The sequence below is a fragment of the Amphiprion ocellaris genome, chromosome 9 (assembly GCF_022539595.1).
Source record: "Amphiprion ocellaris isolate individual 3 ecotype Okinawa chromosome 9, ASM2253959v1, whole genome shotgun sequence".
Taxonomy (NCBI): domain Eukaryota; kingdom Metazoa; phylum Chordata; class Actinopteri; family Pomacentridae; genus Amphiprion; species Amphiprion ocellaris.
The window spans coordinates 11,137,799-11,163,875 of NC_072774.1; the positions used below are offsets into that span (position 1 = coordinate 11,137,799).

At 37.0% G+C, this 26,077-nt stretch overlaps 1 protein-coding gene and 1 pseudogene across 1 annotated transcript; one reads left to right on the top strand and one right to left on the bottom strand.

The window, feature by feature from the left end:
* The first annotated feature begins 736 nt into the window (after positions 1 to 736).
* Positions 737 to 24,292, top strand: cmtm6 (CKLF-like MARVEL transmembrane domain containing 6). The gene is made up of 5 exons (XM_023281930.3): positions 737 to 850; positions 5,131 to 5,254; positions 12,984 to 13,160; positions 21,581 to 21,679; positions 21,863 to 24,292. The coding sequence occupies exons 2-5, from the start codon at positions 5,138 to 5,140 to the stop codon at positions 22,037 to 22,039; spliced, it is 570 nt and encodes a 189-aa protein (XP_023137698.2). The 5' UTR covers positions 737 to 850; positions 5,131 to 5,137; the 3' UTR covers positions 22,040 to 24,292.
* On the bottom strand, positions 15,438 to 20,499 carry LOC111576320 (uncharacterized; annotated as a pseudogene).
* Positions 24,293 to 26,077: the final 1,785 nt, after the last annotated feature.

Genomic DNA, 26,077 nt, shown 5'->3' on the forward strand with positions numbered 1-26,077 from the left:
TTTGGTCATTTTGTGTCTGTGGTCATTTTGTTTCTCTGCAGTTGTTAAATGTCTCATTTTAGTCATTTTGTGTATCTTTGTGGTCATTTTGTGTCTTTCTATGGTCATTTTGTGACTCCTTGGGGTAATTCAGCATTTTATTTTAGTACTTTAATGTCTCTTTGTGTCTCATTGCGGTTGTTTTGTGTCTCATTTTAGTCATTTTGTTTTCTGTGTGGTCATTTTGTCTTTTTGTGGTCATTTAATGTCTCTTTGTAATCATGTTTTGTCCTGTTTCAGTCATTTTGTGTTTATTTGTGGATGTTTTTAGTCTCTTTTTAATTGTTTTGTCTCTGAGGTCATTTTGTGGTGATGTAAATTTCTTTACATCACATAAAATGAGGGAAATAAATTAGAAAATATTTGCATAGCCTGTATCTGTGGAACAAATTAATCAGAAAATAGAAATACAATCCTTCTTGTTGCTTGTTTTGTAAATCTGAAGTAATTTTTTAAACTGACGCTCTGTTACTTCATATTCTGGTTTCAGTATGACTGTATATTAAACTGCGTGTTAAACATCTAATAAATCACAAATAATTCAAACTTCTTTTTTTCTTGGCAGTCCGGAATAATATTAAAAATAAAACCTCTCTGAAAGTGTAGAAACTCTTGTTGTGAGTCACTTTTAATATTGTAGGTGTGAGCAGAAGTTCAGCGTGTTTATTTCTCGCTTGACGAGAATAAGGGGGGGAAAAGTCGCTAAATGCGGAAGTTTGTCTGAAACGGCGCAGAAACAAAAGCGACGAGCTGCGACTGAACCTCGCACCAGGAAACTTTATTTTTCTGTGAACTGGAAGGAAACGGAACGGTGAGTTTATTAATTTAAAACTGTCGTTTTTCAGACCTTTACCTCTGAGCTGACTTTTTTAGCGGCTAAGTTGAGCAGATTTTCGGCCACCATTAAAACTTTTTCTGCCTTTCCTGCGGTGGGCATCGACACACGCCAGACTCTGTTTAAAATCCACTCAATTTAACTCTTAGCGTAGTTTCTTTAGAAAACCGTGAAAAACGCGTCTTAAAAACTTGTTACAATACTAAACATAATCAGCTATTCGCTTTAGTATCATTCACACTTTCCTTACGTAGTTTATTTGAATACAACGCCTTGTAATTTCCGTGGTATTCCCCTCAAACTTCGCTATCTAAATACACGGAAACTGGCGTGGTAGCCTTAAAAATGTGACATATGACTAAAATAAACTGCAGGGTGGTTGGTGAAACAAATGCCGAATTTACTGCAACACACCTTTGTTTAAGATCAAGCCTTAATCCCTCTCCTTATTTTTGTATGTAACTGTCTGCAGGCAGGGAATTACTAAATGCTAAGTTTTGTGAATGAAGTTTGGCGTTGTGATACTGCTTAAAATGAAAAAAGGAGGTCAGTCTAGTGGAAAATGACCAACAATTTCTCAGTAAGATTTGCTAAAAAGGGTTGCACAGCTCACCTGCACGTTACACACCTTTGTGTTCGCTTTCACTTTCATCTTCAAGGAATATTAGCAATTACATTACAATATATCATATATTTATCTATTTGCAAGTGATTTGTTTTCCAGCAACACCCCATTTTTATATGTATTTACACATGTACTGAAGCTGTAGTGATCAGTCAGGCAACAGAAGAGGAATTTGTTTAACTATTCGCATGATTGAATTGTTTGTTTTTAAGGTAAAATAGTAAATACTTACTGCTTCCCTTCCACTTTCATCGCTGTAAATGGAATATTTTGGATTTTGTTGGACAAATTAAGACATGAGGGCATCTCTTTGGAATCCAGCATGTTGTGAGACATGTTGGATTTTATCCATATTTTTATTTTTTTTGGCAGTTATCAGCAATTTTAGAACATGTTTTAGGTATTTTATTAATAATTTTAGGGGGTTTTAAAATAATTTTATCAATATTTTAAGGATATTTTTCAGGAATTTTAGGTAATTTTTTAAGATTTTAATAATATTTTTAGGACATGTTTGAGTCTTCATTAATATTTATAAGGCATTTTTCAGACATTTTATGAATATTATTTAGGAGATATTTTAGTCATTTTAATAATAAATTTAGGGGATTTTTCAGTCTTTGTAGCAAAATTTTTATGGTATTTAATCAATAATTCAACATTATTTTTCATTTTTTAAAAATAATTTTAGTGAATTTTTATCATATTGATATTTATAATGGATTTTGCAGACTAATATTTTTACAAGGTTCCTGACTGCCTACAGAACATTGAGGAACAGCTTGGATGCAAAAATGCAGTTTTTTCTTAATACATTGCAGAGATATTCAATTGTCAAGTAGATACATGGGGTTGATTTTACTAACTTTCCATGCATTTGTTGTGTGTAATGTGTTTGCCGTCCTACAGCCTCCATCATAGACTCTTCTTATCCATCATTCTGAGTTCCTCTGGTTCCATCTGTCCAAAGAATCTTGTTCCAGAACTCTGCAGCCTCCTTTTCTCTCTGTACCTGAGTGTCAACCTTGGTTTACATCTTGAGACAAACTCTGTATTTATGAAGGCGTCTCTTGATTGTACACTTGGAGAATCACACGCCTGCATCCTCCTGAGGGTGTTCTTGACCCAACTCGGTGTTGTGACGGAAGCAACGCTGCCATCATCCACTTAAGTTTTCTACTGTGGTTCTTCAAGTTCTTGTGGTGAACTCACCAGTGCATTCCTTCTTTTCAACAAGCTGTTGATTTGGCCTCTCTAAACGCTTCTGCACCTCTCTGATAGATCTGTTTTTCCAGAACGGCTACCAAATATAAATTTAACACTTGGAATCAGCTCTGGAACATCCATTTCCTTACTTTGGTCTGAAATAGGGCGGAAACAGGCCACATCTGGACAAGAAAGGTCATAAAAATAGAAGGACCGTGTAGAAAATAGTTGCTGAATTTAATGCAGTAACTTAATTAAATCCCCAAATTTCAAGCTGAAAGTTTACACTTTAGTCACATCTAGATTGCTTAATTTTGGATCCACTGTTGTGGTGTACAGAGGTGAAATTACAACAACTGTGTCGCAGTCCAAATACTGATGACCCTGGCTGCATGTTCATTGTATTGAAGGTGTTTTGTTCAGACAAAATAAGTATAAAACATTCATTATTATTGCTATTATCAGTATTATTATTATTATTATAGTAAACATACAGCTATACAACAACCTCCACGCTTTATAGCAGCCTCATTACCAGGAAACTCAAGACAAATCATGACATATGATTCAAATATAGTTTTCTGTATTAAAACTATTCACTTTGGCCCAGTTTGTGCAGGTTTTAAAAATTCTACACATTGTAAACAAGTTCGGGTTCCTCTGTGGAAGAAGTTTGACAGAGCCTGGCTTCCTTTTTAATCATTTGATCAGGGGAATTTGTAGTAATTTTATTGATATTTATAGAGGATTTTCCAGGTATTTTATCAGTAAATATAGAGGAGTTTCCAGGTATTTGATCAATATTTATAGGGGCTTTTCCAGGTATTTACCAATCATTTTAGAACATTTCTCAGGTATTTTATTATTACTCAGGGTTTCCTCTACATTCATTCTGCAGCGCCGCTCCTTTAAATTTTATTTTATTATTTTTTTTTAAATCATCGTGGCAAATACACCACTGCCACATGTCTCCACCTTCACAGCAGTCCTGCACTGTGTCGGATACTCGCGAGTACTAAGGTAAACTACAGATAACTGTGGTGCTCTCAGAATCCACTCTTTTTGTGTGTGTGTGTGTGTGTGTGTGTGTGTGTGTGTGTGTGTGTGTGTGTGTGTGTGTGTGTGTGTGTGTGTGTGTGTGTGTGTGTGTGTGTGTGTGTGTGTGTGTGTGTGTGTGTGTGTGTGTGTGTGCGCGTGTGCGTGTGCGTGTGCGTGGTGGTGGTGGTGAGGAGGGGGAGCCTGTCGCTGCTGCAGGAAAAAATCCTAGAGGAAACACTGGGAATTGTCAGATTTGTGAAAGCTTGCTCGTCAAAACCTATAAACCCAATCAGAGGTAATGAGTTTGAAGCTCAGATATTGACACTGTTATGTTCTCTGTGATAAATACCAATAGAATAATCATTTTTCTAATCTGCGTTCTGTTAGCTACAGTACCAACAGTGTAAAACAGACCTGGAACATCAGTTACCGTGGTGATTTGGCTGTGCATCATCAGTTCCCATGGTAACCTAGCTGCTCTTACCATATATGTTTAGACAGTGGAGTGTAAGAATCATAAAACAGGCTTTTTGTTGCAATTTTATAGACAAAATTGATTCACCTACTGTGTGAGAAAGTAATCGATAATGAACTTAATCAGTGGTTGCAGCTCTGTGTCGCTGGAGGTTTGTCCTCCTCAAATAGTGATATTTTCTGTGTTGGACTTTGCTCAGCTCAACTGTTTCCATCCATCCATCCATCCATTATCTATACACCGCTTAATCCTCACTAGGGTCGCGGGGGGGCTGGAGCCTATCCCAGCTGACTCAGGTGAAGGCAGGGGACACCCTAGACAGGTCGCCAGTCTGTCACAGGGCTACATACAAAGACAAACAATCACTCTCACATTCACACCTACGGACAATTTAGAATGATCAGTTAACCTCAGCATATTTTTGGACTGTGGGAGGAAGCCAGAGTACCCGGAGAAAACCCACGCATGCACAGGGAGAACATGCAAACTCCATGCAGAAAGATCCCGGGAAAGCCGGGACGTGAACCAGGGACCTTCTTGCTGCAAGGCGAAAGTGCTAACCACTACACCACTGTGCAGCCCCAACTGTTTCCATATCACTGATTAATAAATCTGGTATTTGTTCTTATCAATGTCTTGTACAAGCGCTGCTGTTTGAGAGACAGCAGATGTTTTAAAAATGCTAATTCCTTGAAAATGTTTATAACATTCAGAAGTTATTTCATGTTCTGTTTGTTGTTTATTCTAGTTCTGTTATCCTATTTTCTGTTTTTTACCTCTTTGAATATCACTTTTCATCGCTAGTTTTTCTCCCCTTATCATTGCTTGATCTTGAGCAAACAGTTTTGCTGCTAATCAGCCTGTGTTGTTCTGTCGGTTCTCCCTGACGTTCTTGTGTTCTGTGTCTCTCAGCTCCATCATGGCCATGGACGAGGTTTACTCCGCCACGACGGCCCCCAACCCTAAATCCTCCTGTTTCGTGGTTCCTACGGACCACCTGGATAAAACCCGCTTCATCCTAAAAGTCTTTCAAGTGGTGAGTCCAAAGATGCTGAAACTACTTCTTTTAGTCCACGACCGCTTCTGTATCCTCCCTGTAAGATGTCAAAATGTTCTAGAGATGCTAATCTTTTAACAAACACAGATTGATGAAGGAACATGTGGAGCCGTAATGTACAACAGTGGCACAGCGGAATCACATGTACCGTTGCGTGTGTGTTTATGTGTGTGTGACCTATGTTTGACTGGACCTTCCTCATGCAGCAGCTCTGTAGGAAGCTGCATATTGGGAAGTGAAAGTGTTGCAGAGCCGCCCGTTTGGCTGGCGTTAGCAGATCTCCGAGCTGTTGACCCTCCGCTGTCGCAACAGTTAACCGAGCAGAGCGGAGGCCGGTCGAGGCCTGCATCCGGCCTCCGGGACTCTGCTAGCCGCTCTCATTAGTGGCTGTTGGACAAAAAGAGGATGTGCAGAAGGGAGGGAGGGAGGGAGGCCCAGCGTGAAACCTCCCTGCAGGAGCCAGAACGTATTAAAAACTCTGTGAATGAGCCTCAGAACAAGGAAAACTGAGATTAATAATCAGTCTGTTGTTGGTGTTTGCTGTCTGAAGTTGTAGAAATTAGGGATTGACTGATATGGTTTCTTCCAGGGCCGATATCAGTTATTGGAAATCAAGAAAGACCGAGAACAGATATCATTAAATGTTATATTTTAACATTTAATGAAGTAACTTAGTTTAATATATAGCAGTATGTGATAGTAACAAGGCTGTCATTGAAAACTAGGTGACTTCATAAATAATAATTCCTACAAATGAAGATGTACATTAAAAATAGGATGCATTAGGATACTCCCCTCTGTTTACTGATCAATCGATTGACTGAGATTGATCAGTTTGTCTTCTGCAGTTCTGTCTGCTGTTCTTCCCTGTTTTGTCATCTTCCTTTATTCTATTACTTTTATTGCCTACTAAGGTCCAAGTCTTAAAGCATTATCAGTTATTGTTTTCCAGACTCAGTTTCAGGGTAATATGTGGCTACCTCCTAACTTAGCTGCTAGCTGTTAGCATAGCATCAGCTGCTTCTTGTTCAGTTTTTGCAGGTTGTGTCCATAAACTGTATTAGAAAGATAATAATCTATAATATACAGTCTATGGTTGTGTCTCAGTTAGAGAGTTAGAACAGTGTTAAAGTTTGTCTGACTGTAGAAAGATGTTACAGTGCCCCAGATAGTGTTAGCCATGGGCTAAGACGCACAGCTAACCTCTAAGTTATAGCATTAGCCTAGCACCATCAGTAGAATCAGTTCCAGCTGCACTGACACCAACAGGTGGATTATTCAGGTGAAACTGAGCAGCTGTGGAAGGTTGTGTTGTTTCTTACAACTTCAGCAACATCTGCTACCTCACCTTCAAACAGCTCTGCTAATTCACCTGAGCTGCTACAGTCTGATAAAGTGCTCAGTCTGCAAACAGCAGCTTTCAGTGATTGGCTGTTACTGTGTTAGGTAACCAATCAGATAGAGCTGTAGGTGGGACTATGTGGAGACCACAGAGTGAGTAGTAGTCTGTGAAAGAAATGAAACAAAAATAAAACTTTGAAAATCTGTCACAAAGGTGGCAGAAAAAATGTTTGTTTCCAAAACTGTGAAAACACAGCAAATATCTGAAATAGTTATATTTTAGCTAATTCAAATACAGTAAAACAGTGTACTTATACGATCACACATTGTGTATATGTACCTTTTTTTTTAACAGAACAGGGAATGTCTGAAAAAAATAATTTTTTTTTGCTGATGCAAATCAATTTTAGGGTAACTTTATGATTAAATGTTGTAAAAGAATAAATTACTATTTGTAAAATATAGATTTTTGAAGTGGTTATTTCCAGTTATGGCCTGTTATTTTTATGATTAACATACAGATTCGGTAAAATTACTAGTTGTTATCAAAAGAAGAAAAATCTGTAAAATACCAGTTTAATTTTTAAAAAAAATTTTGGTGCTTAATATACATACTTTTCACATTACAGCAAATTCCTGTAAGTTGGCAGTAATTTCTGCTCATTTAAACCAAAATAAAGTAGTATAATAAATGTTTAAAGGAAAAAAAACTAATTACCATTTGTTAAAGCACTGATTTTTGAACCAGACGTCATTTACAGTTTACAGCCTGTTCTTTCATGGTAAACCTTGTTATCTAATTTCACAAAACATGGGAATCTGCAAAAAAAATAGAAAGTTGTTATTTACTATTCAGTATGACCTTGAATCGATTAATAATAAAAAGACAGGTGATCAGAAGAAAAAGCATAATTTGGGCCTGATAATCAGTCGATCCCTGGCAGGAATTGTTTGAAATGTGAAGTGAAACTCAGTTCAGATGTTTAAAAGGTGTAAATGAATCAGTCTGTACAAGACATCAACAATTTGATACATTCATCTGAACTGTGTGTGCATTGGTATAGCTGCATCTGCCGTTTACTTGTGTCTTTGCTTTGTTGTCTGAGCAACTTCATGCATCGACCTCATGCTGTGGTTACATTTCAGGTGAATGTAGGCGAAGCTGCTGCAGATGCTGACATGTAAAAATCACTTTGAATGAATCCAGGTCACATCTGCTGGCTGGAGATGCTTTTCAACGCTGCACAGATCAAGTATAAATTTTGGTCGATTTTCCGCCTGACACCACATGCAAATCGAATCTTATGAATTGTATTTCCAGTGTAGTTTCAGTGCAGATATTTAACCTGAAGGGAACAAAAAACAATGATTTCACAGGCAGACAAAAATTTTCAGTTTTTGAGGACTTCCCAAATAAAGGCATTTCTTTAACACTTGATTGATAATTTTAGGACAATTTTCAGGTAATTTATTCATATTTTCAATGGATGTTTTTGTCATTTAATTTTGTTTGAACATTTTAAGGTATTTTATTGATGCACTTTGGAGAATTTTTCAGAATTTTATGGGGGATTTTAGAAATATTTTTATTACATTTTAAACATATTATCCGGTATTAATTAACATTTTATGGTGATTTTTTTTTCTGATATTTTATTTACATTCGAGGACATTTTTATTGTATTTTATGAATAATTTTAGGAAATTTTTCAGATTTTTATTTAAGTTTTTATTACATTTTTCTTAATGCAAGGCAGAGTTGTTCTGTCATTAGGCACATACATTGGGTTGATTTTAATACTTTTAAGGCACTCAAAGTGTGTATTATTACTCCACCAAGGAAGGCGGCAGAGTTATGTGACAGTCGGCGTACGTTTGTCCGTCTGTTAGTCTGTCTGTGCGCAACATTACTCAAAAATGGGCAAATGGATTTGGATGAAATTTTCAGGGAAGGTCAGAAATGACACAAGGACCACCTGATTAGATTTTGGCAGTGATGCAGCTTATAGTCTGGATCCATGGATTTGTTAAAGATTTCTGTATCATTGCGAGATAGCGGCATGGCGTCACTGTAACTATGACAACAAGTTAACGCTACATCAGCTGCCTACTAAAAATCCACTGCTGTGGATTTTTTTGTCGAAAATTATACGACTGAGCAGCCTTGGTGGGGTACTGCGCTCTCTGAGTGCTTTCCTTGTCTTAGAAGTTGTTATCAGATTGGGACTCGGTACTGGTAGATATCTTATAATAAATGACTGGGATCAAAGAGAGAGCAACATCTCTTGTTTAGGACATAAACTTCAAAGTCTCATAGCTCTGTTGTCTTTATTACCTCCAGGTTTTATGGCATTTATACAACAAACTGGAGGCAGTTTTCTTTCTGGCAGTGCATTCATGCATATAGTTGGACGGATTCAGAAACTGCAGCTGTTTTAATTTGGGTTTGTCATTTTGGCAGCATTAGTGCACGAGGTTAAACAAATGACCATTATCTGTAAAAAGGCTTTCTGTCTGCAATGGCTCTGATGTTCATGTTGTTTTGAGAAGTGGTAGAAAAAGTAGTTTTTTGGTTCCTCAACAGTCAAATTCCTGAAATGTGAGCCAACTTCTGCTTTGAATAGAGTTAAACAACAAGTGAAGTAGTTTCTCACAGTTCAGCAGCAAGTGTGTGAAACCAAACTTCACATTCAAGTTCCCCACAACACAGCCGAGTCGCAGGCATTTACAGTTTAAAGGAAAATTTATTCATAAAGCATGTATATCTATTTGTGTATATCTATTTATATACACCATGACTGTATATCTATATCCATTGCAGTCCACATTCTTTTCATGCGAACATCATAGCTCCAGTAGGTATGAGATCTTTTTCTGTACATAATTACTTTTGTTCTTCTGGCACCGACATGTGAAGTCGACCTCTAAGCAGCCAGGTGATAATGAGCAGCAGGAGGATGTTAAATTAACCAGAGAGCTATTTTACACATGGCTCCTCATTCTCAGGATTCTTCTGAAGATAAATGAATTAAAGAAAGAGAATAATCATGATATGCAGCTGCAAACTGTGGCGTACTATCGGCTCAGATGAGAATTCCACCCACTTGTTGATGCCTCGCCTTGAATCATTTTAACTCTCTGAATTGGATTGAAAGGCAGGATATCTGTTAAAAAAAAAAAAAAAAAAAAAAAAAAAAAATTAATAAATTAAAAAAAAAAAAAAAAGATTTTGTCAAAACCGCTTCATTCTATGTCTGATTTACAAATTTGAAAGTACTTGAATTCTAATCTATAATAAAAAATAACAAAATGTGCTGTGCTCCTTTCTTCCCTCTGCAGTTTCTAGGTGATTTTAAATCCTGAGTTTTGGTTTTTTTTAGTTTTGTCTGTTGACATGGAGGGACTGATTCAGAAATTCTGGTTTACCATCATGTTGGTCAAAGAAAAGCAAGGAAATATTTGCTTTTTGTGATGAATTAATTGAATTGAATTAAGTTTCTGTCCATGGACTGATGGAATATTTGGCTATTCGTTGCAGATCACTGGTTTGAGAAAAAGCACCAACAGAAATCTTTAAAATGAGGCTGTAATAATGTGACGTACTGTGTATTTCCTGTATGAAACACAAGGACAGCTGCTGACTGCTGCGTTTCATTAGAAATGACTGTTGTGGTCGAACCGCTCCGACTGCTCAGCCATGTGGGCGATGGCTGCTTCCCAAAACAAGCAGCATGAGGGCGTCCTGGGCGTGTCCGAACCAGAATGTCATGATGACACGCCATCACCCCGACAAGAGACGAACGTCACTCGGACACAACGAACAGGAATATTTCACTTTATAAATAGGAGAATTTTGTTGTACAAGAAACTTTTCTTTTTGTAACAAGAAAGTTTCTTGCTCCTTTATCATTTTTCCTCACTGTGGCCTCAGTTTTCACTGCAATATAAAGTCCTGCACCTCAATGGAAACATTACAACCATGATTAGGAGACTCAAAATAATAGGAATTCTAAACAAGAAAAAATGTGATTTAATTTTCTTTGATTATTTCTGTTACAAAAAAAGAAAACTTGAACTCAACTTATACAAGTGTCCACAGGTGCTACCAATACTGGAAATTAATTATTTACATTTTTAATTTGTTTCCATACTTTTGTCTTCTCTGCTCTGCTCTGTGAAAACACATCCTGCACTTCAGCCAAATCTTCTCTAAATTTTTGTCATGTGACTGTTGGTCACAGCTGCATCACTAATGGCTTCATGCTTGTGCTGAAGAGCACAGAATTCTTTGTTTTTCACAGATTGTGCTTTCAGAAAATGCTTTATTTTTGGCATTTTTTAAAAAAAAATGAGGTGTCTAGAATAAAGTGATTTTGATGGAATGTCACAATTTTAAGCTCAGATTATAGAAAGGCACACCACACAATTAATTCAATGACTGTCAAAGTTTAAAATCTGATAACTCCTTTGTTTTTACAGTTTCTGGCTAACAAAGGCAGTCATTTTTATTTTAAAAAAGATAACATGTTATTCAAGCCCAGTGTCAGGTTTTCAGGGCATGCAAATGCTCCACTAAAACACTTCCTTCATCACTATTTGGCAGAGGTACCAGCCCCGCATTCTGGGCTTTGCTCCACCCAAAATGATTGTAATTGGATTGAAGGAATATTAAAAGCCAGAAAGTTCCCCCCTACAGCAGAATGATAATGAACAGTTTGCATGTTTTTCAGCAACATTTTGCACCCCTAAAGCTGACTGAATGCTGCACAACCACAACCCACATTCCTCCTTTAAATTATACTGAACCTGACAGATCATATACCATAAACCCCTAAACTATGAGCCTAAAAAGCTCAGTAGCTACTGAGCCGCTTGATGCACTATTAATATAAAAATATACATGGTGGAGTTCTAAGGCCTAAGGATGTGTAGGACGATGTTTTCTCTCTTTCTGCTTCACACTTTGTGGTTAAACCAGACTAAGTTCTCATTACACCAGCGGGTTTTATTGTAGGAATATTCTGTGTTAAAGTGAGTTTGATGAGCCGGGTTATAAAAAGGCTTTGTGTTTTCTTCAAACACAGGCAAACCTAGAACCACAGAGCTAAAATCAGACATCTGACGTCAGCAAAGTACAGGCTGAGCGAGAGCCTCCGCCGGCCGCCACCAAACCACTTTTACTGAACTCAGACGAGCTGCTGCAGGATATTTCTATGGTCCGAAAACTGTGGAAACAAATGTTGAGTCTAAGCAGCTAATGCAGCATGCAAGACAAGAGCAGACACATTTATAGGATCCTTTCAGAGGAAAAACACTCACTTGATTGTGGTCTTTTGTGTTTCTGTCATATTGTTTTCTGATGTTACTAACAGATTTATCATAAATCAGATGTTTTTAAGGGGAAAATGTTTATTTTTACATGCCAATTAATTCTGGAAACAGATATGATAATAAAAAATAAAAAAAAAAAATCTGTAGGGTTTTTAAGAGTCAATAAATAGTGTGACAAACCCTCTGAACATCAAAACCAGCCAACTGGTTTAAACAACCAGACATTTGGGGGTTTTTTTGTTCGTTTTTAATGGCAAAGTAACACCATTTATCAACCAGAAAACTCCAAAAACAGAAGGATTCATCAGATTTTGAATTTTCTGTTGATCCTTGAAATATCTCTTTGACTTCTAAGCTCTGTCCTATTATTCTAAACGTCTCATTTAATAATTTGCATGATACACATTCTGTAAAGAAAAATTGAAAAATATTGAACAACTGTGAAGCCATTAGCAACTCACATGACAAAAATTCAGAGTTTTCCGGTAAACTGCTTGTTAAAATGTAAATAATGAAGTATCTATAGCATGTAAAACCTCCATTCATTTCCAGTGATGGTAACAACTGTGGACACTTGGAAAGATGTTGGACATGTTGATTCCAGGATTTGTACATTTGTGTAAAACAAATGACTAAAGAAGTTTATTATTATTACTCCACCTAGAAACACATAGAGTTATGTATCGATCGGTGTTGGTTTGTCTGACAGTTTGTCTGTTAACAACATTACTCAAAAACGGGATTTATTAAATATATCTGCATCATTGCGAGATAGCGGCATGGCGTCACTGTAACTATGACAACATAGTTCTTTTAGTCATAGTTGTTCTGTTTCCATAGAGGTGCAGGACTTTATGTTGCAGCGAAAAATGAGCCCAATGTGAGGAAAAAGTGACAGGAGTGAAAATGAAAGAGAAACTTCTTAGAGATTTAACTTAGCGAATCTGCAGAAACTGTCATGTTATTGTTGATTTTGCCCTCCCAGTGAAATAACTGTTTAATAAATGTACTGACCTGGTGCTTGGTTCTCCCTCAGCTGCTGTCCTGCGTGGCCTTCTCCCTGGAGGAGGCCATCAACAGCTGCTATAGCTGCACGCCGCTCTACTTCTTCGAGTTCGTCAGCTGCACGGCCTTCCTCTTCACCCTGCTGCTCGTCATCCTCCTCTCCACCACGCTGCACAAGAAGGTCACCATCACCTGCTGGCCCACTGTGGTAAGACTATTACCAGCCAAACCTCCACTTTATCTGCCACACCTCACCTGCTGTCTTCTGTCTCAATCTGAGCCTCTCAAAGAAACAGCTGCATGTGCTGGGGGTCAGAATGATTGGAGGTTAGCTTAGCTTAGCGTTAAGGAAAAAAAAACAAAAACTGAAGATGGTTCACCTAGGTTTGTCTAAAAGTAATAAACATTGTCCTCAAATGTCAACACACATACATGGTGAACATATTTTTAGGTTCACACTTTCCAAAATCCACTTAAAAATAGAGTATAGCACTCCTTATAATTCAGGACTTGCCTAAGAAGTTTAGATTTTCTTCAGTATCACATTAATCCAGGGCTAATGCACTGTACTTTCATGGCTATAGGAGCTGCTAATAGATAATTCAGTGCTGACTTCACCACAATTTCAGTCAGTATTTTTTTAACAGACCGTAAAGCTCCCACAAGTTAAAAGGTAATACCTTTCAGCTGTGGTGAGCTAAAAGATATATAGCTGTTTTTTTATGTACAATAACTTTAGTATATTTTATGAATCAATGCAAAGTTCACCTTCATACAATGTATATGTTCAGAGTTACAGGTCCTTGAAATACATAGGGATGGGTCCATGTTTTACACTTTTTAATTCCAGTGTTTTTGTCAAAAATTGCCCAAAACTATTGAAAATTTGTCCAAAATATCTTAACCTTCTCCAAAATGACAAAAACTTGTGCAAAACTAATCAAAACTTGTGTACAATGATGAAAATGTGTTCAAATTGACTCAAAACTTGTTAAAAATGGCAAAAACCTCTAGTTAAATAAACTAAAATAACTAAAAACTTCCTCAAATAACTCTGAATCTGTCCAAAAAGATGTAAAACTTGTCGAGCATTACTTGGAATTTGTTTAAAATCACTGAAAACCAGAGAAAAGGAATCATAATCCTGGTATCAAATCGAGGTAGAACTCTGACCTTTAACTTGCCATAACTTTTTCTGACCAATCGTCCATCATAAATGCTGATGTGACCCTCGAAAGTTTACCTAAAATGTACTTTTTGAAGTTTTCACTGGTCAATTATCAAAAACAGTTAACGCATCCAGGGTACCAGTGCTTGTTTGTATGACTGTCATAGACATTAAACTGCTGCAGTTTTGCTGTTCAAACTATGATGTATCCCGAAGTATTGATGCTCAAAGTTAGTTGTTGAAAAAAATTAACGCAGATTTAGTCTTTATATTGTGACACCTGGAGTGGATGGAAATTCGATTTAGCTTTTAACAGAGTTTTTAACAAATTTCATGTGTCTGCTGTACGGATGAATAGAATAGAATGCTTTTAATTGTCATTGTACACACATGATGTACAATGAAAATAAAGACAACTCTTGTGGTGGTGCAAAGTACAAATAAGGCCAAATAGATAAAAGTATATATATATATATATATATATGTGTATATATATATATATATATATATATATATATATATATATATATATATATATATATATATATATATATATATATATATATATATATATATATACAAAAGGAAACGATAAGACAGTGAGAAGAACAACCATGACGACAGCAAACGGCAGAAATATATTGCAGTGTTGGCAACTGACTGAAAACAGCTGTTATGTGTTTAAGACCCGTATTGCACCTGGGTAAAACGTGGTGGTGTATCTAGAGGTGTGAGGTTTCCTCATTCTTCCTCCTGAGGTCCAGCACCACTTCCTTGGTTTTCGAGGAGTTGACTTCCAGGTTATTGAGGGAGCCCCAGGTGTTGAGGTTCAGGACCTCCTCCCTGTAGGCCGTCTCATCATTGTAGTCAACCAGCCCCACCACAGTAGTGTCATCCACACGTTTGACAAAGATGTTGCTGTTGTGGATCTGTACACAGTCATGGGTGTACAGCATGGGACTGAGCACACAGCCCTGAGGGAATGGGGATGACTTACTTAGAAAAGTAAGGGATGAAGTGATGAGACTTAATAAAAAATAGAAAAGTTAAATGTAAAAAGTGTGAAATTTGGACCCACATCTATGTGCTTCAAGGGCCTGTAGCTGAAAATAATCATAGTCTGAAGGTAAAACTTGGCTTCATTTAATATAGTAAGATTACTCAAGTTACTATAGATTTAAAAAAAAGTATATATCAGTTGATTATGAGGAGGTCAAGCTGGAAACTTTTTCAGATTTAGTTGATTTCATATGGAATGACCCAGCGTAATTATAAACGAGTAACTGCTCACAGTAATTAAAGATACAAAAGCACACATTTACATTCATCCTTTATTCAGTAATGTTACTTTGACTCTCCCAACACCTGAATTTGTAGGTTTGGAATTTAGATCTCTCTTCAGGAAAACTGAAGCATTTCTGTAAACAGCAGTTGGATGTGGACAGTCAGCAGGGCTTCGAGTCGCTGCAGATCTGGAGGAGGTCTGGTGGCTCTTCGTGTTTTATCTCAATCATGTCTGAGCTTCACCATCTTCTTGGATTTTTCTTCTGCGCCGAACTGCAAACACAAAGAATTCACACATCATCCACCAATCATAACCTGATTCAGAGATGATAAAACTCCCTGTGCAGCTTCTAATTCTGATGATCCTGAAGTTGTATGAAAACACACTTTGGGAGTTTGATTCTACACATTGTAATAAATGTTTTCAAGAATGATGGGAGTGTTTCAGCTCGGAGTCAGTTAAACATGTTTTTATCTCCATTTCAGCCTCCATCCACATGAACATTGAGCTTTTGCAAAAGTGGTTAAATTCCAGCTGTCTGTTTTTTTTTGCAGAAAAAACAAATATTCTGCTTTGTGTTGCTCAGTGAAAACGTTTAGTGGTTATCATGTAGAGTCTGAGATGAGATTAAATCATTGTTTCATCCTTGTTTTTGTTATAGTCTAGATTAATTGTTTAGTTGTTTGGTCTCTAAAATGTTAGAAAATGGTAAAAAATGTGGATCAGTGTTTCCTCAAACGTTTTGTTTTGTCCAAAGATATTCAGTTTCCTGTCACGGAGGAGGAAACAAACCAGAAAATATTTACATTTCAGAAGCTGCAGTAACAGCTTTTCGTTTATTTAAAAAAACAAAAAAAACAAACAAAAAAAAAAACACATTATTTATCCAAATAGTTGGTGATTAATTTAAGTGGTGCCAGCCAGTTGATTACCTGAAGCTGAACAAAGGTGGCAGACTCAAATTTGATTCATATTTCTCTGTTGAATCAACACCATAAACTAGAACAGGTTGGTCTGCTTGTCAGTAAGGTGCCATGTTTACACGACTTATTGATTTGTGCAAAGATGATGCTTTAGTGAAACAAAGTGTAATATATAACACGCTCCTGCTGCTCTGTTAACCTCAACCATCACCTCTCAGTCAGAGACATTTCAGTTTTTAGTATTTTCCTAGTTTTTCCCCTCCTTTTATTTGCATTTTCCCTGAAGATTCCCATCACACTCTGATCTGAATGTTTGCAGGTCCTGTTTAGTTGCTGAAACTTCACATCATCTGTTTGTAGTCACTGTATTCAATTCACAAACAAACATTTCTCTCTGGACTCTCAGCTGAAACTGAAAGTCTTAAATTGTAAAGGTGTAGTCTGACTATGTGGCGAAAATCCTCCATCTGTGCTGACCTTTGCTGTGTGCTGGATATCGGTCTTCATGATTTAGTCCAATAGCTCCGACGGTCCTCTGTCACCTACAACACACATTAATACTCAGTTTTATTAGATATTTCTGTGAATTCACATATTGACAGGCAGGTTTATTATTTCTGTTATGCTGAGGCTGCAACTGAAGTCATATCTGTTGGAATAATCTATAAAAGATTTAGTGGCTTAACCTCAGCAGCAGTTTTCACTTTTCATTGTCTTTGAGACATCGTCATCCAACTAGTGTGTCTATGTTGGACTTTTCCCTGCCTCAGGAGGAGCCATTTGATAGAAATCTTGTCCTTTGCTGGTGGACTACAAACTAAAGTTAAGTGTCTTGCTGCCACCTTGTGTTGTACCAGCTATGTGCAGCTGCTGTAGGAGGAAGTACAAAAACTTCCCAAAGAGCTAAACAGCTGGATTATCCAGCAGCAGCCTCATGTGTAAAACAGACCAACTGTGGATGAGAGAGGAGGTCCAGTATTTCAGTGTTCTGCTTGTTCAACAGATGTTTGATAAACTGCTGTTGGGTTATTATATCTGAGATCATCAGGAACCATCTGCTCGACCAGGTCTGATATGCTTGAAACTTTTTTTTACAACATTAACTGTGGATATTTAAAGTGGTATTAGTGAAATTTTAGATTGAAATTCCAGAACTCTAACTTGGATTCATAACTCCATTATTTATTCTTTAAATTATATTTTCTATATACACTACCATTCAGAAGTTTGGGGTCACTTAGAAATGTCTTTATTTTTGAAAGAAAAGCATCTTTCCAATGAAAATAACAATAAATGAATCAGAAATCCAGTCTAGACATTGTTAATGTGCTAAATGACTATTCTAGCTATAAACAGCAGATTTTTAATGGAATATCTACATAGGAGTACAGAGGAACATTTCCAGCAACCATCACTCCTGTGTTCTAATGCTACATTGTGTTAGCTAATGGTGTTGAAAGGCTAACTGATGATTAGAAAACTCTTGTGCAGTTATGTTTGCACATGAATAAAATTGTGAGTTTTCATGGAAAACATGAAATTGCCTGGGTGACCCCAAACTTTTGAATGGTGGTGTATATGTGTTATTAAAAAAAAAAAAAAAAAAAAAACAATTGGTATAAAATAAACAGCTTGTTCACAGGGAAACCAGAGCTACTTGTATTTGTTAGGTTTTCATTTATATTTTTTTAGGGTCAGAAATTTTGCTTAATATTTAGATTAGTGATTTTAAGTTCTGTAATTTAGAATTATTACATTAGTCAGATTATTCTCCATAATTAATAGCACTGTAGGGCCTCAGCCTCAGTAGGTATTACACTCAAGCAAAGTGACAAGTTTGTAGGGTTTAAATTCCCAGTATGTAAATTAGTCTGGTAAAATCACACCATAAATAACACTGTAGGGTCTTAACCTCAATATCTGAATGCGTTAGGCTGATTTTGCCAATAATTTTTGTGACTGGAGAGCACTTGTTGCCTTAAGTGCAATTTATTTAAAAAATCACTGACTTGACTTAAAAATTTTAGTTGTTTTGTGAGGAGCTAAAGGACATCTGTAAAGTTATCATTAAACTGAGTCACAAATCTGCACTCTCCTACGGACTCCATCACGATCAAGACACAGCAGCAGCAGTTTGAAACCTGCTGCCTCCATCAGCTGATATCTTGTTAAACTGTCCTCCAGCTGTCTGCACGAAAGTTCAGCCAAAACCTGCTAATCTGCTAATAGACTCACTGAGTTTTACTTTAAAACATCTTGGATTTTTACTCCTTCAAGTGCGTAAATGTTCGTCCAGAGTAAACAAGAGCAGCAGGCTGATTTATGGGAGTGTGTCTCTCAAGCGAGGTGAGGACTTCCAGGTACTGGCGTGTCCACCGTGGCAGCTCCACTTCACCCTCATCTGAACTCCTGAGTGGAAAACCTCTTTCCCGGCGATGGGTTTCCCGCATGTCTGACACCTCCTGAACAGCTCCATCAGGCTGCAGCTGTGAACGACGGTGCAGTCCTTGTTAGCGTCTTCGTCCGACGCCATCAATGAGCTAAACTCCGGCTCTGAGTGGAAGCTGTTGTCCAGAGGGTCGACCGACACCACGATGCAGAAGCTTTCCTCCGATCCGGCTGCTGGAGGCGGCTGTGGGGAGCTGCCTGTAGCCGAAACACTCGCCTGACAACAACATGACCACAGATACAAAACAGGCAGCAGATTAGGAATTTAAGACTTTCAGAGCAGTTTTATATGGTTTAAATGGTGAGATTTTTAGTTAATCACAGAAATGTCACAGAAGACTGACAGATCCTTAAATTGCTTAACAAATAATGGACTCATTTAAGTTGTATCTACACTAAAATTTGCCTATTATGTCATAGAGACTCAAAAGGATAAAAACTAATGTTGCTGAACAAAAAAATATGTTTAAAAGTTCTCAACTTCACACTTCTTTCCTATCCTTGTTTCCAAGCTTCTTTCCTACTCTATCTCCTTGTTCTGTTTCCTATTTTACAAGCTTTTTCCTTTCACTGTCTTCTTTCTTTTCCTACTTGACACACTTCTTTGCTATTGTATCTTCTTTCCTTTTTCTAGTTTACAAGCTTTTTTCCCTTCTGTATTCACCTTTCTCACATTTTCACACATCTGTCGTTCTGTAACTCCTCCTTTCTTTCCCTAGTTTACACAGCATTTTCCTTCTCTTCCCCCTCATTTACTTTCCTATTTCACAGCTTTCTGCCCTACCTCCTACCTCCTTTTCTTTCCCTAGTTTACAAGCTTCTTTCTTTCACTGTCTTCCTCTCTTATCCTACGTTACACACTTTTCCTTCTTTATCTCCTTTCCTACTTTCCAAATGTCTTGCCATCTGCATCTCCTTTTCATTTTTAGTTTATTCCTTCATTATCTCCTCCTTTTATTTCCTATTTCCTCGATTCCTTTTCCTCTTTTACACATTCTTCTCTAATTTACTACCATTCAGCAGACTGTTTTTTTTCTGTTACTCAGATGTTTATAAGAATGTTTCGGAACGACTCCTATGAGTTTCTTTTAAATCCTGACAACTTTCAGGGAACTTTAAGGGAACCAGCGTTGCGACCAAGTGTATTCCGATCCAGAAGTGAACAAACCACGTTTAAATGGCAAAGTGTGAAAATAAAGACTTGGAGAAGCCACGCCGACCCAGATGTACCGGATAGTTACCGGGATTTTCCGTCTCTTTGGGGCCGGAGCTGATGTGTCGGTGCGGCCGAGCGCACCGCTGTGTCTCCCGGGGAACACTGAAGGCACCGCGCCGCTCTTCAGCATCGGTTTGGGCGCTATGTTGAGTATTTTACCCCGAAAGTCCTCCTCGTAGTCCTCGGCGGTGAAGTGCAGGCTGCACACCCGGACTCCGCTGTATTTGGACACCGGGGTGTTCTCGTCGAACCGGGGGTTTTGAATCGCCTTCAGCCATGTCCGGCAGCGCTGCGGGTCTCTGGTCGGTAAACCGTGGAAAAACGACCCCCATGTACTTGGCCTCGTCGTAGCCTTTACATCCAGGGACGCAGCACCTCCACGGCATCGTGGCGGTGTGACCTGGTTGTTTATCCGCGGCTGTAGCAGCGAATTGTGTGGTGTTACACGCAGACTGCACGGAAAGCAGCCCGTTAGCATAACAGCTAGCAGCTTAGCTTCTTCTTCTTGTGGCGGATTTCCGGCAGCTGTGAGGTGCAGCGCTACCCCCGCAGGCTGCCGGAGGAACTGCAGCTGTGTGAATTATTGATCGCTGAGCTAAAAATTCACTTTACAAAAGCACACCGACAGAGATGCATTAGAATTTAACACATTTGAAATGAATAATCAGAAAGTATAGGGACATTGCAGTACATTTGCACATTACGTTTCTTTTTCATTTATATTAAAGGCTCTTAAAAACTGATTTAGGTGCGTTTTCCATGACTTTTTGTGCCAAATAATTCATGTTAAGAAGATTTTTTTTCGTCACTTGGCACACACATTTGTAATTTAGAATATATTGTGAAAAATTCTGAAGAAGACAGTGAAAAACTTGCAGTCCGCTTCATTTTCTGGGCATAAAACTTAAATCTGAGCATGAATTGAATGTGTTAATATGACTGAAGGATGAAGCTGCTCTTTGTTTTTAGAGGTAAATCCAAGTTTTAACTCCTCGACTGTTTGTCTGGCAGCTGCAACCAGAATAGTAATGGAACGTTTCACTCAAACATGATGATTTTATCTGAAGTACAAAAAAAAAAAAAAAAAAAGATTTATTGAGCTCGGTATGAGGGCTGGAGGCCCAGAGCCTCCCGGCTTTTGGTGACTGTTAATATTTCAATCCACTGGACATGAAATTCAAATACTCTAGACACAAAATGGTTAAAAAATAAAAAAATAAAAAAATAAATAAACAGACAAAATGTCTACAAGCACAAGGGTAAACATTTTAAGTTGAAGAAAAAAGGGTCAAAATTAAGAGACAATGTCATTTTTTAAAAACAAAGCTAAACTACAGCTTTATGGGAAAAAGTATATAGTTATTACTTGTATATTTCTAATATCTCCTCATATATTATTTTAACAACATTTTTTTAACTGAAGCCCTAGAGAAATGTGAGGTGAATAATTTCAGGCTGTGGTTTTTTCTGTGCAGCACATTTAAGCTCATGGCAAAACCTTTACGGTTGTTTTCAGAATGCAGTCCAAATTAAATTAGGATTTTCATGTCTGCTGCGAATCTTCATCGTCGTCTTGTGTTTTCTGCAGGACTTCTGTTATACCGGTGGGATCGCTCTGCTGTTGTTCATCTCCTCCATCGTCTTTGCGTCGAGCAACGGCGGCTCGAGTCTGGAGACGAGTGCTGTGGTGAGAAAACATCTCTACACTCACACTGCTGTCCTTTCCTACTCCCTTCTTTCCACCTTTCTTTTCCTTTCCTACCTCCTTACACAACCATTTCCTTTCCTACTTGGTTGGCGGATGTACAGTCACTGTTATCACCTGTGGAAGTTTCCTCTGAGCTGATTGGCTCCTTTTTTCCTCCATCAGGTGTTCGGTTTCCTGGCGATGTTGGCGTTTATTGCTGATTTCGCCTTATTTTGGAAGAACCTAGGGCTTCCCTTCAGGAACGGCGGGAAGGCGCCGTCCAATCCTGGCGGTGCCGTGCAGGTGGAGGCTCCAGCAGAGAAAGAGAAACTGACCACGGAGGCCAACGGAGCAGATTAAATCCATCTTTTGGCTGCATTCAGAGGTCACCGGTTGTTTTACGCACCCTTCTTTTAACATGACGCCGGACGCCAGAGCTGCAGAGCCGACGTCCTTTTTAAAGTCTTTTTAAATCCTGCGTTAAGTCAATGATTCCCACCGCTGAGAGCTCTGAAATGATCAATTTGAAAGTAACCAATCATTCCCAGTTCAGAGCGTCCAGCTGTGAGTTTGTGATGTAAGAATACTCAGACAGAAACGGACTCCTGTTTTTTATAGAGGTAAACCACAGAGACACTAAAACCGTCAAACCACTAAATGTTCTGCTGTAATGTTTATTTTTTTAACATTTAATTGACGCAGTGAATCTGAAATACGTGGAGTCAATGTGCGTCACTTTGCTTTATCGTCAGTGTCATAAAAATAATGAACCCACTCTGTCTGAATTCACAAACACAATTCAGAAACTGTGACAGAGAACTCACATCATGGACTTTTACAAATTGTTAAACTGGTGTTTTGTTGACGTTGGGACCCTTCATGTGGTCCCAAGATAAACCTGAGTCATCACAAATTCTGAGAAGACGTAAGAGAAATAGTTTTGTCCGACAAGATTCAGTTTATTATTTTCCTTTTTTTCTATTGAAATATTGCACATTTTCATCTCCTTGCATTGCAAAAATTCTGAGAAGTGAGAATGATGTTTAATTTTCCTGCTGTGTCCCTGAACGCCTCATGACAGCTCAGATTTATATCCTGATACACTGTAAAACAAATCTGTAATTTTACTGAATTTTCCTTCTTTTAAAACATTTTTTTCAGATGGATAAAATAGATAAAAATATCAATAAAATTGAGAAAAAATAAGATCTATGAAATATGCAAGATTTCTACGTGAAGTAGTGTAAAAAGTCATAGATGATATGATCTAAAATTAACTGTCAGTGATTTTTGTAATTCTAATCATGATTGTTTGTTTAATAATGGTGGTTTTACATTTTTTCAAAGGTAAATCTAATCATTTTAAAGACAGATGTACTATATTACACTTAAAGTTCTGTCAAATACATTTTTTTTTTCTGGAAAAACCTGATGTTCTTAAAAAAACTATAAATTCTTGCAAACTGAATTACTAGTTTTCCAATAATATTTTGATATTTTTTTCTATTAACTGAGTTGTTACTAAACATAAGGCGGATTATTTGTATTCAGACATTATCCAATTATTTTTATGGGTGATTTCATTGTTTTTATGCATGTAAATATCCGTCATTAACATTAAAAAAGCCTCGAAAATATACATATTATGTTAAAAAAAAGGCTAGAAACTGTATTTTAACTATGGAAAAATACTGTTTTTAATGGGGTAGTTATTTTTTCATTATTTTACAGTAGTTTTGGGCTGCTGAAATATTACCATTTTGCTTTTTTTTACAGTGTAACTTTTAAATGTGTGTTGAAACATTCAACACAGGAAATTTGTCGTCTTAATTACAGGTTTTTTTGCAGATATTCCTACTGGTTTTACAGGCAGAGGCTTTACATACTGCTCCAAGTAGTAAACAATGATTTAACAGATTTAATCACGGTTTTATTTAAATATTGACAGGGACACATTACATTTCTAGCATTTTGGTAAAACGTTATTCTGAATTCTGAATATCATGGAGTATAAATGGATGTAATTGTGTCTTTTGAGTTATATTCATTGGTTGTTTGAGCTCATAATTCAGATTTTGAGAGTAAAAACAAGAGTAGGAAAGAAAAAGGAGCTTTGTATATGAGTAAATGTAATAGAAGTTTTTGCAAAACCCTTAAAAATTTTGCAAAATTCTCTTGATTTTTCACATTTTTAATGGAAAGACCAATGCAAGTGTTCTAAATATTCCTACGGCTGTGGAAGTAATGATGTCTGTTTGTTCATGTTGTTGTAGAAGAAGTCTTTTTTGCAGATGATTTCTTGCTCCAGTGGGTGTAATGATTCAAAATGTCCAGCAAGTAGCACTACTTAACTGACTTTCCTGCTTACGCGCTTCATTTTTCAGTCCTGGAAGCTGCTGCTCAGTGAAAACTGTCATTGAATCTCTTCATATTTGTATCAGATTATCACCAATTTAATCTCGATCGGAGCAGTTTGAGTTACTGAACCGTCTTTTTGTTTAGTCTTTCTTTCAGCACACAAACATTGCCATCATTCTTTGTCAAAAGCACCTTGTTCACCTGCTTGTAGTCAAATAGTAAAAAATCTAATGGCATCCTGTGATTTTTCCTGAACACTTTTCCACTTCCTGTTTCATATCTGTAAATGCTGAAATGTGTCTTTTAAAAATAGTTTTATAAATGTGTGATTGTTAAGAGAAGCGTCTGCAGTTTAGTGTCTGTTTTTACTTTTAATTTGCGTCTCTGTTTTTTACTTTTAACACTCCAATTGGTCACATCTTCTATGTCTGATGAAGGCTCGATGCTTTTTTTGTCAAATTTGAATCTATCTGAAGATGAATGATCACGTGTAGAAATAGCTGTTTGGACTTTAAATGTTTAAATGTCGTCGTTTTTCTGATGTTAGTCTGAAGACAATCAGAATTTATGCTTGTAATAATTCAAGGACGTTTCGCCCAAGCATGTTGATTTTATGAGAAAAAACATGTGAGTGTGTTTGAGGTCTGTATAGTCGTTTTGTGACAGTGTATAGTCATTTTCTGTCTCTTTGTAGTCATTTTACATCTCTTGGCAGTCATTTTATGTCTCTTCAGTCATTTTTTGTTTCTCTATAGTCATTTTTAGTCTCTTTTCAGTCATTTTGTGTCTGAAGTCTTTTTTGTGTGCTTGTAGGCATTTCGTCTGTTTTTTTTTTTTTTTTTTTTTTTTTTAACCATTTCGTGTCTGGAGTATTTAAAGTCCAGTGTATTGAAATGTTAACAGTCACCTAAAGCCAGGAGCCTCTGGGCCTCCAGTCCTCATACCGAGCTCAGTAATTCTTTTTTTTTTTTTTTTTTTTTTTTTTTTTTTTTGGTACTTTAGAAATAAAATCATCATGTTTGATTGAAATGTTCCATTAGTGTTCTGGTTGTTGCTGCTAGACAAACGGTCAAGGAGTTAAAACTTCGATCTGGCTCCAAACATCCTTTAGTCACATTAAAATCTTCAATTCATGCTCAGATTTAAGTTTTATGCCCAGAAAATGAAGCGGACTGCAAGTTAAAGACAAAGAAAATCCCCGTTTTTCTCTTCCTGTGTGTCATTTTCCAAATTTGTAAAGACGTCTCGTGGTCTCGTATTTCATCTTTTTCTCTGAGATTTTTGGAAAAGTGAGAAATAAATTAAAAACCTGCATTTTTTTTTCTTCACAGATGATTAAATCAATGAGATTCTGAAATGCCGGGTTCTGATTCTGACTCTTGAATGAGACTGAAAACACTTTAAATCGGCTGTAAAACACGAAACAACAGATTAAAAACACGCAAATGTTTTTAGCTCCTAACATTTAAAGATGAATGAGGTTTCAGTTGGTCATCTTTTGCCTCAGTTTAGGAGAGTTAATGTGGAATGGACTTAATGACAATCATGAAAAATAATCCCAAAATATGCCAGATAACTGAGATGGAATATTTTTATATTTACATCAGCCAGACAGTCCAGAAGTTGTTTTTTTATGTTCAAACATTTATATTTAGGACCAGGTGAAGTGTGTAACCTGTGTTTGTGATATAAATATATATATAAATCTTCAATATACTGTTTTGCCTGAATTAGGTGTCGATTTATATTTAAAACTAAACATTGTGTGAAAGTTCAGTGGAGATCTCAAACTGCTGCAATCACTGTGTTTTTCTGTCATGCAATAAATAGATTTTCTGTAAATAAATGTGAGTTTTTTGTCCTTTATGCCACACAGATCTGATTATCAATAGTGAAAGCCTGAAACAAATAAGATTTAAACAATTCTCAAGGTTTTTCTTCCGATGATGCTGAAAGTTTAAAAGACTAACTTGTGTAATCTATAAAATCATGTTTAGTTCAATGCATTTACTGCTTAGTTTGGGAGCATTTACTGTATCT

What these genes read in the sequence shown, in the direction of transcription:
- cmtm6 (XM_023281930.3), top strand. Translation starts at nt 5,138, where the DNA reads ATGGCCATGGACGAGGTTTACTCCGCCACGACGGCCCCCAACCCTAAA. An exon ending in TCACCTGCTGGCCCACTGTG is followed by an intron (nt 13,161 to 21,580) that starts GTAAGACTATTA and finishes TGTTTTCTGCAG; the next exon opens with GACTTCTGTTATACCGGTGG. An exon ending in GTCTGGAGACGAGTGCTGTG is followed by an intron (nt 21,680 to 21,862) that starts GTGAGAAAACAT and finishes TTCCTCCATCAG; the next exon opens with GTGTTCGGTTTCCTGGCGAT.